Source organism: Mustelus asterias, chromosome 9 (assembly GCF_964213995.1).
Source record: "Mustelus asterias chromosome 9, sMusAst1.hap1.1, whole genome shotgun sequence".
In the NCBI taxonomy this organism is placed as follows: domain Eukaryota; kingdom Metazoa; phylum Chordata; class Chondrichthyes; order Carcharhiniformes; family Triakidae; genus Mustelus; species Mustelus asterias.
Window position 1 is genome coordinate 83,966,078 of NC_135809.1, and position 14,400 is coordinate 83,980,477.

General features: G+C 42.8%; 1 protein-coding gene across 1 annotated transcript in view; it reads right to left on the reverse strand.

Annotated features, from left to right (window-relative positions):
* The window catches only part of LOC144498780 (potassium voltage-gated channel subfamily KQT member 1), a 709,444-nt gene that overhangs the window by 409,622 nt on the left and 285,422 nt on the right, over positions 1 to 14,400 (reverse strand). The window contains exon 10 of the mRNA XM_078220448.1: positions 13,557 to 13,704. Within this exon, the coding sequence (XP_078076574.1) occupies positions 13,557 to 13,704 (148 nt within the window). The remainder of the gene's footprint in view (positions 1 to 13,556; positions 13,705 to 14,400) is intronic.

The window sequence follows — 14,400 nt, forward strand, 5'->3', positions numbered from 1 at the left end:
CTGTAACACTACATCCTGCACTCTCTTGTTTCCTTCTCTATGAATGTAATGCTTCGTCTGTATAGTGCGCAAGAAACAATACGCTTCACTGTATACTACTACATGTGACAATAAGAAATCAAATCAAATCAAACATCATTTCCCCAAATACCCTGTCAAAACCCCTCAGGATCTTATATGTTTCAATTAAGGTGCCTCTTAACTCTTCTAAACTCCAGCGGATAAAAGCATAGTCTGTCCGATCTTTCCTCATAAGAAGATGTGCCCAATTCAGGTATTAGTCAAGTAAACCTTCTCTGAACTGCTTCCACACATCTTTCCTTAAACAAAGAGACCAATATTGTAAACAGTACTCCAGTCTCACCAATGCCCTGTAGAACTGAAGCGTAAATCCCTACTTTTGTATTCAACTCCCCCACAATGATCCCCAGTATGTTCATATAATGCAGTCAGCAAATAGCAGACTACACTTGGCCAATCATATGAAATTCTTTGAAGAAACAAGAAGTCAACAAAGCTAAAGGTAAGGTGGTTGATGTGGTTTATTGATAAAGTTCCACATAAGACTTATGACAAAGATTACAGCACATGAAATTAAATGGAACATGGCCACAGAAGAGATATGGTTGGAGGACAGACGCAAAGCACATTTCTCAGAATTCAAAGTGTGGTCATAAGTGTTGTACAGCACTTTGCACTGGTACTTATGCTGGTTATTTTAATGAATGAATTTACATTTGTCTCACACCTTTCACAATCTCAGGATCAATCTCACCATCAAGTGCTTTACAGTGGCATTTCTGAAAAACAGTTATTGTTGTAGTGTGCATATAAATGATCTGGGCTGCATGATTAAAGTGGCGTGATGAATTGTCACAGGTACTATGCAAGATGCAGGAGGATTAAAGAGCAGAATATGAAACCTAGCATTTGTACTGAGGCATCAGCTTTTCACCATATATATCCATCATGTGAAGGACCAGAGTTGTAGCTCATTGAGAACCATGCTCACTACAGAAGGTTCAGGAGAGAGGCAAGATGTAAGAGAAGCATAAGGATTATTATAAAAGTTTGGCAGCCAACATAAAGGAGAATCCCAAAGTCGTTTATAGATATGTGTAAGTAGTAAAGCGGTGAGAATAAGGGATAGGGCCAACTGGGGACCAAAAGACAGATTTACACATGGAAGCAGGGGGCATAACTGAGGTGTTAAAGGAATACTTTGTATCTGTCTTTTGCGAGGAGATAGATGTCCCTAAGCCTCCTGCCATGGTGACAGAGGAGGAAGATTTCCTTCCCTAAAGGAAATAGTGAACCAGATGGGGTTTTATGACAATTGGCAATGGTTTCATCGTCATCATTAGACTTTTAATTCCAGATTTTTATTGAATTCAAATTCCATCATCTGCCAAGGTGGAATCCAATACGGGATTGGACAAGACAGCGGGACCGGATGAGATGCATCCAATGATATTGAAGGAAGTGAGAGCGGAAATTGCAGGGGCACTGGCCATAATCTTTCAGTTTTCCCTAGACCTAGGAGAGGTGCCAGAGGACTGGAGAATTGCAGACATGTTCAGAAAAGATTGTAAGGATAAATCTAGTAATTACAGACCAGTCAGTTTAACTTCAGTGGTGTGGAAACTCCTAGAAATAATTGCTTCGGATAGAAATAATAATCACATAGAAAAATGTAGATCGATTAGGAATAGCCAGCATGGATTTCTTAAGGGAAAATTGTGTTTAACTAACTTGCTAGAATTTTTTGAAGTGGTAACAGAGAGGGTTGATGAGGGTCATACAGTTGACGTGGCGCATATGAACTTCCAAAAGGCATTTAATACAGTGCCACAGCAGAGCTGTGGAAAAGTTATAGCTCATGGAATGAAAGGGACAGTAGAAATATGATACAAAATTGTCTGAGTAATAGGAAGCAGAGTAATGGTCAATGCACACTTTTCAGGCTGGAGGAAGGTTTGCAGTGGAGTTCTCCAGTGTTGAATATTGGGACCTTTAATTTTCCAGATATATATTCATGATCTAGATCTTGGTGTGCCGGGGTCAATTTCCAAGTTTGTAGATGATAAAAAACTTGGAAGTATTGTAAACTGTGAGGTGGACAGTGTAGAACTTCGACAGGGCATATTCAAGTTGGTGGAGTGGGCAGATGGATGGCAGATGAAGTTCAATGCAGAGGTGAGGTGATTCATTTTGGTAGGAAGGAAATGGAGAGGCTATCAAAAAGCAGGTACAACTCTAAAAAGGTGTGTAGGAGCAGAGGGACCTAGGTGTATGTGTGCATAATTCATTGAAGATGGCAGGTGGAGAGAACAGTTAATAAAGCATACAATATCCTGGGGTTTATTAATACAGACTTGGAGTACAAGAGCAAGGAGATCATGCTGAACTTGTATAGGACACTTGTTAGACCTCAGATGAGATGTCCAGTTCTGGGCACCACAATTTAGGAAGGATGTGAACATATTAGAGAGAGTGCAGAAAAAGTTTCAAAGAATATTGCCACGAGGATGGATTGGAGAAGTTAGGACTGTTCACCTTGGAAAGGAGAAGGTTAAGAGGAGATTTGATAGAACTATTTAAAATCATGAGGAGGCTGGACAGAGTAGAAAGGGAGAAACTGTTCCCACTCATAAAACAATCAAGAATGAGAGAGCACAGATTTAATGTGATTTGCAAAAGAAGGAAATGTGATGCGAGAGAAAACTTTTTTACACGAGTGCTTCTGATCTGGAATGTCTGGTAGTGTGGTGGAGGCAGGTTCAATCAAGCTATTCAAGAGGGCATTAGTTGATAATTTGAATAGAAACAATATGCAGGGGAATGGCACTAAGTCATAATGTTCAGAGAGTCGGTGCAGACATGATGGGCCGAATGACCTCATTCTGCACCATAACACTTCTGTGAACTTGCAGATGGTAAGTTTGGAGACATAGCTAAGTTTAGTAATTGCAAGTTATCAAGGGACATACAGAAACTATGAGAGCACAAAATTATGGCAGGAATTCAATGTGTGCAACTGGGAGGTCATCCACTTTGGAATCAGGAAAAGCAATTGGAATATTTTCTGAATGGAGAGAGACTAGAAGCTGATGACAGGCAAAGGGATCCATGTGTACAATCAAGGAAAGTTCATGGGCCAGTACAAAAGTAATTTAAAAGGCTAGTGGAATATTGGTCTTTATTCCCAGGGGATTGGAATACAAAAGCATGAAAGTGAGCCTTCAAAGCGTTGGTCAGCCCCCAGCCCAGTTCTGAAATCAGTTTTAGGTGTTACAAAAATGGAAAGAGGCAGGAATTCTCCAGCCATTCACGCCGGCAGGATTCTCTGGACTCGGCAATGTGGGGTGGCTTCAATGGGAATTCCCATTGACAACAGAGGATCCCACTGCCAGTGAACGCCATGCCATCTCCCGCTGCCGAGAGAAACACTAAGGGGAGGCCAGAGAATCGTACCCATTGTTCACGGTGGGGATGCAGCATGGAGACACAAAATGCTACAGCGGGGTAATAGGTCAAAATAGTTGAAAGGTCAAATTATCAAAGGCAGGTTTGTATTCCTTGAGTCCTGAAGGTTGAGGGGTGATCTAGTCGAGGTGTTTATAATATGTTAATGAGATCTTATAGGGTACTTCCTGTGCTGGGAAACCTAGAACTAGGGGGAAAAATCTTAAAATTAAAACTGGGCCAATTAGGAGTCAGGAAGCAATTTTTTCCAAACAGAAGGAAATTTACAGCTCCATACCCAAAAGTGGATGCTGCAACAAAATAAATTTGTTTTCTTTTTCTTTTTCTGAAATTCTATGAAGTTACAAGTGTCACGGGGTGAAGAAGTTTATGAATTCCTAATGTGTGCCATATTGGAAGACGTCCATTGGGCCTTGGAACTCATCTAAATCTGGGTAAACTGCTAGCACCTGTCATGTCTCCACATGTAGCTCTCCAATATCAGGCTGCATGTTCATCAGGTATGCTTGGTGTTCAGGGTACTGGTCTCTGAGACTGGATTTCATTGCGCTCATTTTAATCTCACAAAGACAAGTCCAACAGGGTTGGATATCTACCCTATTTAGTTCAATGTTAACCATCCGTTAATATGGGCGGCACAGTGGCAGGCACTCTTGCCTCACAGCGTCAGGGACCCAGGATGGATTCCGGCCTCGGGTGACTGTGTGGAGTTTGCACGTTCTCCCCGTGTCTGTGTGGGTTTCCCCCGGGTGCTCCGGTTTCCTCCCACACTCCAAAGATGTGCGGGTTAGGTTGATTGGCCATGGTAAATTGACTCTTAGTGTCAGGGGGATTAGCAGGGTAAATGTGTGGTGTTACGGGGATGGGGTCTGGGGTCTGGGTTAGGGTTGTTGGGGTTGTGGTCGGTGCAGACTTGGTGGCCCAACTGGCCTCCTTCTGCGCTGTAGGGTTTTTATGATCCATCATAAATTATTTCTTGAAGCACTGTATGGCACAGTGGGCTTACCAGGCAATACAAGTCAGTGTTTGCGAAGAAGGGGATTAATGAAGGAGCATCCAATGTAATCCATGTGTGGATTTTGAAATAACCGAGTAACTATCTTCATAATAGTTATGAACTCACCCAGTCTCTTTGTTACAATTATACAACCTATTCCTTTCCAATACTCTATCACCCCATTACCAAGCCCACATTCCCCTCCCCACCACCTCAACATTCATGTTTTTTCCATGAGGCTGCCAAACACTTACACTGGTATCCAATTGCTTTTACCTGCCAGTGTAAATTTTGGCACAAGTGGCCAAGAACATGGACAATATAAATTTTAACATCTTTTTTCCAATTATGCCATTTGGCAAAATTACGGTCAGGAGTTTGTAGCCCCGTAGTCAGAAGGCTGTGAGATGAAGCTGCCCTCCAGGATTTCACCCCAGTGTACTACCACACTGTGCGAGATGCTGATGAGATGGGAAGCTAAGATCAGAGCTGTCTGCTGTGCTGATCCAGGTGGATGCAAAAGACCGTGGCCGAAATCCTACCACCTCACCCACCCTGGAATCGTAAAATCCCGCCCCTGTGTCAGAGCATGAAAAAGAGCAGGAAATTCTCCCTCAGACAATCCAATAGAGGAAAACATGGACAAACTGATCATTCATCAACAACAAAAACAGAAAGTGCTGGAAAATCTCAGCAGGTCTGACAGCGTCTGCTGAGAGAGTATAGAGCCAACGTTTTGAGTCAGGATGACCTGGAACTTTGGCTCCATTCTCTCCTCACAGATGCTGTCTGTGATATTTTGTCTTTATCATTCATCCTATTGCTGGTGCTGAGTGACACCTAAACTTACCTACAAAGCAACAATAATTAATTTTCTAAATACTTTGAGTCTTTTGGCAAAATATGTTATGGAAGCATAAAATATCGGAGCAGCCATTCGGCCCATCGAGCTTGCTCCATTATTCAATGCGAGCGCGGCTGATCCTCTGTCAAGGCTATACACCCGCACTCTCCCCATACCCTTTATAAACATCAGATTTTTTACTCCTAATCCAATGAATAGGGATCTCATAGAGGAATCTCAGACCTATCTAATTAGCTCCAATCCCCCACTGATCCACATCTGTAAACTGGCAGAATTCATTACACTAGATTCAGAATTCACAAGCCTCCAAACAAATTTGGACAGTGAAAATGATTGGACTCTCTGTTACCCGCTAACTTTGGGGAGAAGCAGTATTCAACACACAGTGAGGAGGGCCACCTTTACATCAGGACACCTCATGGTGCAGTTGCAAATTGGGATAGAATCTTGTCCCTCTTTGGAGGCGCGAAAGGCAAGTAAATTTGACAGGATGGTAGCGTACAGGAACCCCGAAGCCTTCCTGCCTCTGCCAGGATTATGTGTGTGGGAAGGTCCAGGGTCAACTTTCAGTCCCACTGCCTATTAAGACCCTTAAGCAGCCAATTAATGATCATCTAAAGGCCTTATCCTGCTGTCCACTGGGATTAAACCAACTGCAGGAGGACCTGTCACCATACGGCGCACACAATAGCTAAGCCTCACAGCCAGCTTGTCACCTCTGGGACAGGAGGTCCCTCAATCAGTGCCAGATCGAGGGACTCAATATTGAGAAGGAGAGGAGCAGCTAAAAGAGACACTTCTGCCCTTACTGCTCACACCGCCCCTCTGCCACACCCCTCCCCCAGCTACCCCCAACCTATCAACCCCTACCCCAAATCCTGGGTCACTCTCTGATATTGGGACTCTGGTTGATGTTTTTCCTGCAGCAGCCATTACCTGCCCTGTGGTCTGCCGGCCTCTCATTGGTTGGCAGCTCATGGTGGGTGAGAGGATTTCCCCCCCAGGGTCTTGATTCCAGGGAAATGCCCACCGTGTCCTTGTCAATGCCCGGCTGGGACATGGTTTGTTGGCCTGTCTATGCCCAACTCAACATGGTTCAGCAGGTCTTCCCGAAAAGAGGCATTGCTGATCTCTTGCTGACATGTGACCACCCCCCACCACCACCACCACCACCACCACCACCACAGTGCCTCAGCACAGCACCAGTTACAATCTAGACATTCCTCAACTATTCAGGGTGTGGGAAAATTTACATTGAACAAGTTCAGAGAAGATTTGAGTTTCCGTTCGAGTCAAATTATCTCACCCAATTTAGTCATTACCTTGAGGAGAAGGAAAGCTGAAGGAATAGATGGGAGCAAAGGAAGCCCAAGAATGCTGGCGAACTTGGTCACCAGCCAGAGACGGAATCAGAGATTAGGAAAAGAGAAGGTAAAAAGAGAGAAAAAAAAAACAGCATTACTTAAAGAGGAAAGAATAAAACAGTTTCTTCATACCTGCCCAGAAGGAAATAGTTTTTTTGCACTTCAATCCATTCGACTCTTATCATTATAGAATTTGAAATGAGACAGCATTAAGGAAAGAGGCAAATCGAGAAACAATCATCAATACATGGGAGCTTTTCCCTGTGGCTGAACAGGTTGAACCTATTTTCCATGCATTTACAGTAGATAATGCTTTAAATCATGCACATAATGTCCTTGGAACCAAACCTTGCATGCAACTGACAGAGGAAAAGCCACTCGTGGGAAATAATCTCAGGCCAGTGACATGGAACAGGGGTGGATTTGGCAAATCTGCAGTTTACAGGGTGACACCTGTTTGATGGGAGGAGGGGGAAACAGCATTCTATACAGTCGGAGCATCAAGGGGAGAGGAGCACCAGGATTTAAAGCGCTCCTGATATTAAGCATTTCAAAGTCAAACCAAGCAAATGGAAGGGGCAGAGAAGATATGGTGAGGGCTCATCACCCTCTGTCTCTGGTGAGCAACATCAGTGGGGCAGAGAGAAAGCCTACAGCTGGAATCTCTTTTTTTGGAATGGCAACCCCTTTTTTTTAAAATCACAATTGATACACGGTGACGTGTGTGTCATATTCTGGAGTACCCCGATTTCCCGACAGGAATGGCATAATGGCAGTTGACACGTCAACGTACTTTTGAGTTAGCATTCAATTATCAAGCAAGGTAGCCATGGAAACGGAACAGGAACATTAGATTTTTCCATGTCATCAGAGTCATTTTCCTTCCTTTGTGGTGACTCCAAGGTTTAAATGGGCTATCCGAATGGACAACTGTGAAAACTCTATGGTAAACAGGTCGACTATTTCCTCATTTTAAACAAAAGTAAGCAAATACTACAATATCACAAATACTGACTTCAGTTTGGAGCTATATATTAGCTAAATGATGTCCCTTGCAGAGTAGGATACACTGTCAGCTCTGTACACCTCTTACCTTCTTGTTGTAGCCCATCACTGCAGTCAATATTTGCACTCCACAACACACAAAAATCACATGCAACACTTTGCTTTTGAAATTCATTTAGAAATCAAAGCACGTGCTTTACTCAGCTTGGCTACTAAAATTCGCAGGTTTCTAGACCTCTACTCTAAGCTAACCACCAAGATGAGAGTTACTAGAGATGCCACTCACAGCATTAGCCACGCCACTGTAAAGTCCAGCTTTTAAAAAAAAGACAAAGCGTTTCTACAACCACAGCTCATCTCAGCCAATAACTTACCAGTTGTTTTCAGCATCTTTGCTTTTCCTGTATACTTGCAGAAGTGGGAGAGAGGTTTACAGACGGAGGTGTCACAGACAGAGAAAGATAGAAAAAAAGTCAGAGAAAATCGTAAAGTTACGCACAATCAAAAATTACAACATAGCCTCAATTTCACAATCACCTGAAGTATTCCAAGCTCAACAATTATCGTCATTGCCATATGAGTTCCTCAGTTATCTATTTATGAAGACAGCAGAAAGTTCACCCCATTTATTTGGAATAACAAAACTGTGCAATGGTTTGGGTCAATATAAACCGTTGTTTAAATTGTGCTGATGTGATTTAGTTGTGATTAAACGTGATCAGGATGGCAATTATTTTTCTCCTTCTGGAATCTCTATCTCCTTGCTTATTTTCCCCTATTTATGCCTGCCCGTGGCTGCTTTCTCCAATCCATATTCACACCTTGTCTGTCTTTGCTCAATTTATCTATCCTTTTCACCACACACTGTACCACCGCACCATGCCTACTGTCTTACTCATTCTTCTCCAACAAGTCTTCCATTTCCTTTTCTCATTCTCTTTTCGCCTCCCTTGACTATTTTCGACTAACCCAAGCCAAGTGGCTTTCTCACCATAACTTCATCTCCCATTGCTTCTGGAGTCCATGCAACCTTCCTCAGGCGGATGGTTGACCAAATATCAGATTGAGCATGCCACATATTTATCAAAGATGAGACACCACCAGCCCCAATGCTATCCACAAATAGAATCTCTCATGCTCTACACTTAGATGAGCCTCCACAACAAAGCTTCCAAAGTGAATGGTTGAATTTTTGTATACTTCAAATAAAGCCACCTAAGGTGTTGTGTTTTGATTCTCACTAATATATTACCAGATAGATTAGCTACATGTAATCCAATCATACTATCCAACTGACGGCATTCCAAATTTGTTACACGCAACAGTCTGTTCAAATTTTACATCTTAATAAAACTGCAGTTAGTAGGGTTAATTTTTAACTTTGATCCCATAAACCATTCATGATCAGTGATGATCTATCCACCAGCATTAGCTTGCCTAGCCATTTTAGTAATGGTTTAGTATGGTATTTTCCTAATCCAGTTCTGGTTCACTCAGGGGATTTAGAAATTTTGTTCCAACATCAATTGGAAGCGACTGTGAATGAGAAATTTGATCTCAAAAGAGAAAATGCTGGAAAGTCTCAGCAGGTCTGGCAGCATCTGTTAGGAGAGAAAAGAGCTGATGTTTCAAGTCCAGATGACCCTTTGGGCATGTTCAATTCAAAGGGTCATCTGGACTCGAAACGTCAGCTCTTTTCTCTCCTTACAGATGCTGCCAGACCTGCTGAGATTGTCCAGCATTTTCTCTTTTGGCTTCAGATTCCAGCATCTGCAATAATTTGCTTTTATCCAGTGAGAAATTTGATATGTCGGCTTCCCATATCAAGCATCCTCTCCGTATAAGTAAGCAGGTAGGCAGAGCGAGACTTCTTAATAATCTGATTGCATGGGCTCATGACTTCAAAGTGGTTTGTCTTATTAAATTGTAGACAATAAATCTGAAAAATAGCATGACTTGAATCGATGAAATGTTGACAGCCATGAATAATGTGGATATAAATCACATTATGCACCATACTATGCGATTGCAAGACGATCACAAATAAATGCAGGATTGACTAGCCTCAAGGAGATCAGAGCCGGGACAAGTGGGGACTGTTCTTGTGGAGAACTTCTTTGGGTTACCTGATAAAATATCCCACCACCATAAAAGAACATAACCTGGAAATAGATGCCATGGAGTGATATCAGCATTGGCTTGCTTAATGCACTAAAACGTTCACTATTTAATCAGGGAAGAGAAGGGTTGATTTAAATTAAAGAGATTTCATGGAATGCACTGCATGCTTGTACACCACTATACATAATATAACTTCTCGGATCATTAATATATATTTACAAGTTTCCATAAAACATGCAAATCTGAGGCATTTCCATTATGTGCAGCTGATCTAGATCATAAAAATAACCTCCCCTCCACTTCAAAGTATTGGTTTCCCAAAATAGCATGCTGACTGGAATGAAACCCTGCCCTGTCCCTCGGTGCACTCCTCTCACTCTCAGCAAATCGACCCACTAACCTCTGCTTGCTTCATTTCACGGACATGCACAATGCCGACTGCAACCCAAATCCACAGCTCACAAACAGGCACATTATTGGACTGATCAGAAATATTTCCCCATTTCCTTCCACATTTGGTTTTGCTTCCAAACTTCACTGAGCAGAAAAATCCGATAACACCTTTCATCATTCGATGGAACATCACAACAGGGGGATCTACCTTTGGGCAGCAACTGAATCATTGAATCCCTACAATGCAGAAGGAGGCCATTCAGCCCATCGAGCCTGCAACGACAACAATCCCACCCAGTCCCGATCCATATAACCCCACATGTTTACCCTGCCAGTCCACCTGACACAAAGGGAGAATTTAGCATGGCCAATCCACCCAACTCACTAACTCTTTGCACTGTGGGAGGAAACCGGAGCACCCGGAGGAAACCCACAGAGACACGGGGAGAACGTTCAAGCTCCGCACAGTAAGTCACCCGAGGTTGGAATTGAACACAGGTCCCTGGCGCTGTGAGGCAGCAGTGCTAAGCACTGTGCCACCACCATGCCACCCTTTTAAAATGCGTTCTTTATAAACAGACCTATGATTTTATTACACAAAGAACAGGGATGAAATCTGATCCACTGAGGTTTAAGAAATTCAGGCCCTGATGTTCTTATGGGTTTTTTTTAAGTTGAAGCAACTGTCTGATCGTTTATATTAATATAAATTTTCAACTTTCCAATTGTGCGTAGAGCTGGCACTCGGGATCCAATGCAGAAACTGAAAAATTTTCATTTCTACTGGAATAAAAACCATTCGATATCAATACCAGATGGCTCATCCACAGTGCCTGTTTTACACCCAGTTGGCAAGTTGACAATCTACCCTAATCGCTCAGGCTTGCTGAACCTAGTGGACAATCCAAATGTAATTACCCTGCACATATTCCTTCTCTTTCCATCTTTTGCTGCAAAGTTTCACTTCATGTCTGCCAAATTTAATCACTAACGATTTAATAAGTTTTATTTATAAGATGCCATAGGTTTACTTTGTTATCAAAGACCTTTGATACTTTTTACAATTCAGGTCATAATGCAGATATTCAAAGTATATTGTATTAAATTGTCAAATGATGCACTGTTCCTTTTTAATTAAAAAGCAAGTTGCTTTAAGATGATCAAGTTACATATGATTGTAATATTTTAAGGATATTTTTGGAACTGTTTCCAAACACTGGTGCTCTACCTTCTTTGAATCACTAATAGTTGGGGACTCAGAATACAATTTCACTGGATAATCCACTTAAAACAACTAACTTGCAGCAATAGTTCAAAAGCTATGCAGTAAGCCCAGTCTTTGAAACATTTTTGAGACTCATCACCATGTGTGAGTCGTTAATCGTTAGATTAAATGGATTGTTTATTCGCATCTTTATTTCATGATATTGGTAAAACCAAAGTTACTGCAACCCTTTAAATTTTTAAAAGTTTAAAGTTTATTAAAGTTCATTTATTATTGTCACAAGTAGGCTTACATTAACACTGCAATGAAGTTAGTGTAAAAATCCCCTAGTCGCCACACTCCAGCGCCTGTTCGGGTACGCTGAGAGAGAATTTAGCATGGCCAATCCACGTATCCAGCACATTTTTCGGACTGTGGGAGGAAACTAGAGCACCCAGAGGAAACCCATGCAGACACGGGGAGAATGTGCAGATTCCACACAGACAGTGACCCAAGTCGGGAATTGAACCTGGATCCCTGGTAGTGTGAGGCAGCAATAATGCCACCATGCCGCCCGGCCATTAAAAATTACTGTGAAAATCCCCTACATTTTATTGGCTTGAGGGTAGTCTTAGCATACCTGCATTGAGAGACACAGATCAAAGAGTTGCTCAAAAGACAGCACAAATTGGTGGGCTTAAAAACGGACAATGGCAAAAATGTTTCTGAATCATCTGTCTACTCATGATTTCACTGAATGGCGGAGCAGTCTCGATGGGCCGAATAGAATATAGAACATAGAAAGCCACAGCACAAACAGGCCCTTTGGCCCACAAGTTGCGCCGATCACATCCCCACCTCTAGGCCTATCTATAGCCCTCAATCCCATTAAATCCCATGTACTCATCCAGAAGTCTCTTAAAAGACCCCAACGAGTTTGCCTCCACCACCACCGACGTCAGCCGATTCCACTCACCCACCACCCTCTGAGTGAAAAACTTACCCCTGACATCTCCTCTGTACCTACCCGCCAGCACCTTAAACCTGTGTCCTCTCGTAGCAACCATTTCAGCCCTTGGAAATAGCCTCTGAGAGTCTACCCTATCCAGACCTCTCAACATCTTGTAAACCTCTATCAGGTCACCTCTCATCCTTCGTCTCTCCAGGGAGAAGAGACCAAGCTCCCTCAACCTATCCTCATAAGGCATGCCCCCCAATCCAGGCAACATCCTTGTAAATCTCCTCTGCACCCTTTCAATGGCTTCAACATCTTTCCTGTAATGAGGTGACCAGAACTGCGCGCAGTACTCCAAGTGGGGTCTAACCAGGGTCCTATAAAGCTGCAGCATTATCTCCCGACTCCTAAACTCAATCCCTCGATTAATGAAGGCCAGTACGCCGTACGCCTTCTTGACCGCATCCTCCACCTGCGAGGCCGATTTAAGAGTCCTATGGACCCGGACCCCAAGGTCCTTCTGATCCTCTACACTGCTAAGAATGGTACCCTTCATATTATACTGCTGCTTCATCCCATTGGATCTGCCAAAATGGATCACCACACACTTATCCGGGTTGAAGTCCATCTGCCACTTCTCCGCCCAGTCTTGCATTCTATCTATGTCTCGCTGCAACTTCTGACATCCCTCCAAACTATCCACAACACCACCTACCTTGGTGTCGTCAGCAAACTTACCAACCCATCCCTCCACTTCCTCATCCAGGTCATTTATGAAAATGACAAACAGCAAGGGTCCCAGAACAGAATGGCCTGCTTTTGGTCCTACATTTTATGTCACAGTAATGTTGGGATCTGGAGTGGGCTATCTGATCCTTTGAGCTTGCTGTCACTCAGTTAGACAATGCCTAGTGTCTCCCTCAACTCTGTTTTCCCCTCTTAACCCCATAACCCTAGATAGCTTGATTTAACAAAAACCTCTCGATCTCAGTCCTGAAAGCGCTGTCACAGCACCTTCTGGGGTAAGAAAGCTCCAAACTATCTCTTTCTCTGCAAGCTTGCTAGCAGGCAGCGAGTGGACAGCCTCCCTATTTCACCTGGAATATCTTTGTTGGATCAGCCAACTGGGCAAGAGTTGTCCAATCACATTTGTTTCTCTCTCCTACCTGATGAATCGCACCCATCAATGTTCGAGTTTTCAGATTTTCTCTCGTCTTTGTCAGTGACATGGTCGTAAGTGATGTTGGGCACATTCAGTGACTTCTCAGAGTTCAACCCATTATCTTTATCAATCTTGAGCTTCTTTTTTTTACCCTGAAAGTGCAAGCAGTCAACAATTCCTTCACAACTCTGTTATCAGGCTTACAAAGATGGGTGTCATTGTTTGCGCGACACGCAGTCAGTAAAGGCCCGGGGACAAGGCTCTCGCGACCTTGTGCACGTGGAAACGCGAGACTAGGGAGGTAAAAATGGAAATCAGATTTGTCCGAGTCAGAGCTGACTCTCTATGGGTGTATAAGAAAATGAAGAGAAGGACAGAGAAGTGGGAATACAAAAAAAAATACGAAAAGGGAGGAGATAACTCTGGCTGGCTGGTGAAATGTAACTACTGGGGTGCCGAAGGGGTCAGTCCTTGGACCTCAACTGTTTATAATCTATATAAATAATCTGCAAGCAGGGATAGAGTGTGACATAGTAAAATTTGCGGATGATACTAAAATAGGTGGGAAAACCGGCAGAGAAGAGGATATAAATATTTTACAGACAGATACCGATTGGTTTGGAGAATGGGCCAAAATTTGGCAGATGGAATTTAATGTGGATAAGTGTGAGATTGTCCATTTAGGCAGAAAAAATAGAAAGGCAAATTATTACCTAAATGGAAAGCAGATTCAAAATGCATTCAGGCAGAGAGATCCGAGTGTCTATGTTCATGAATCGCAGAAAGTCGGTATGCAGGTGCAGCATGAAATAAAAAACGGCAAGTGGGATGTTGTAGTTTATTGCAAA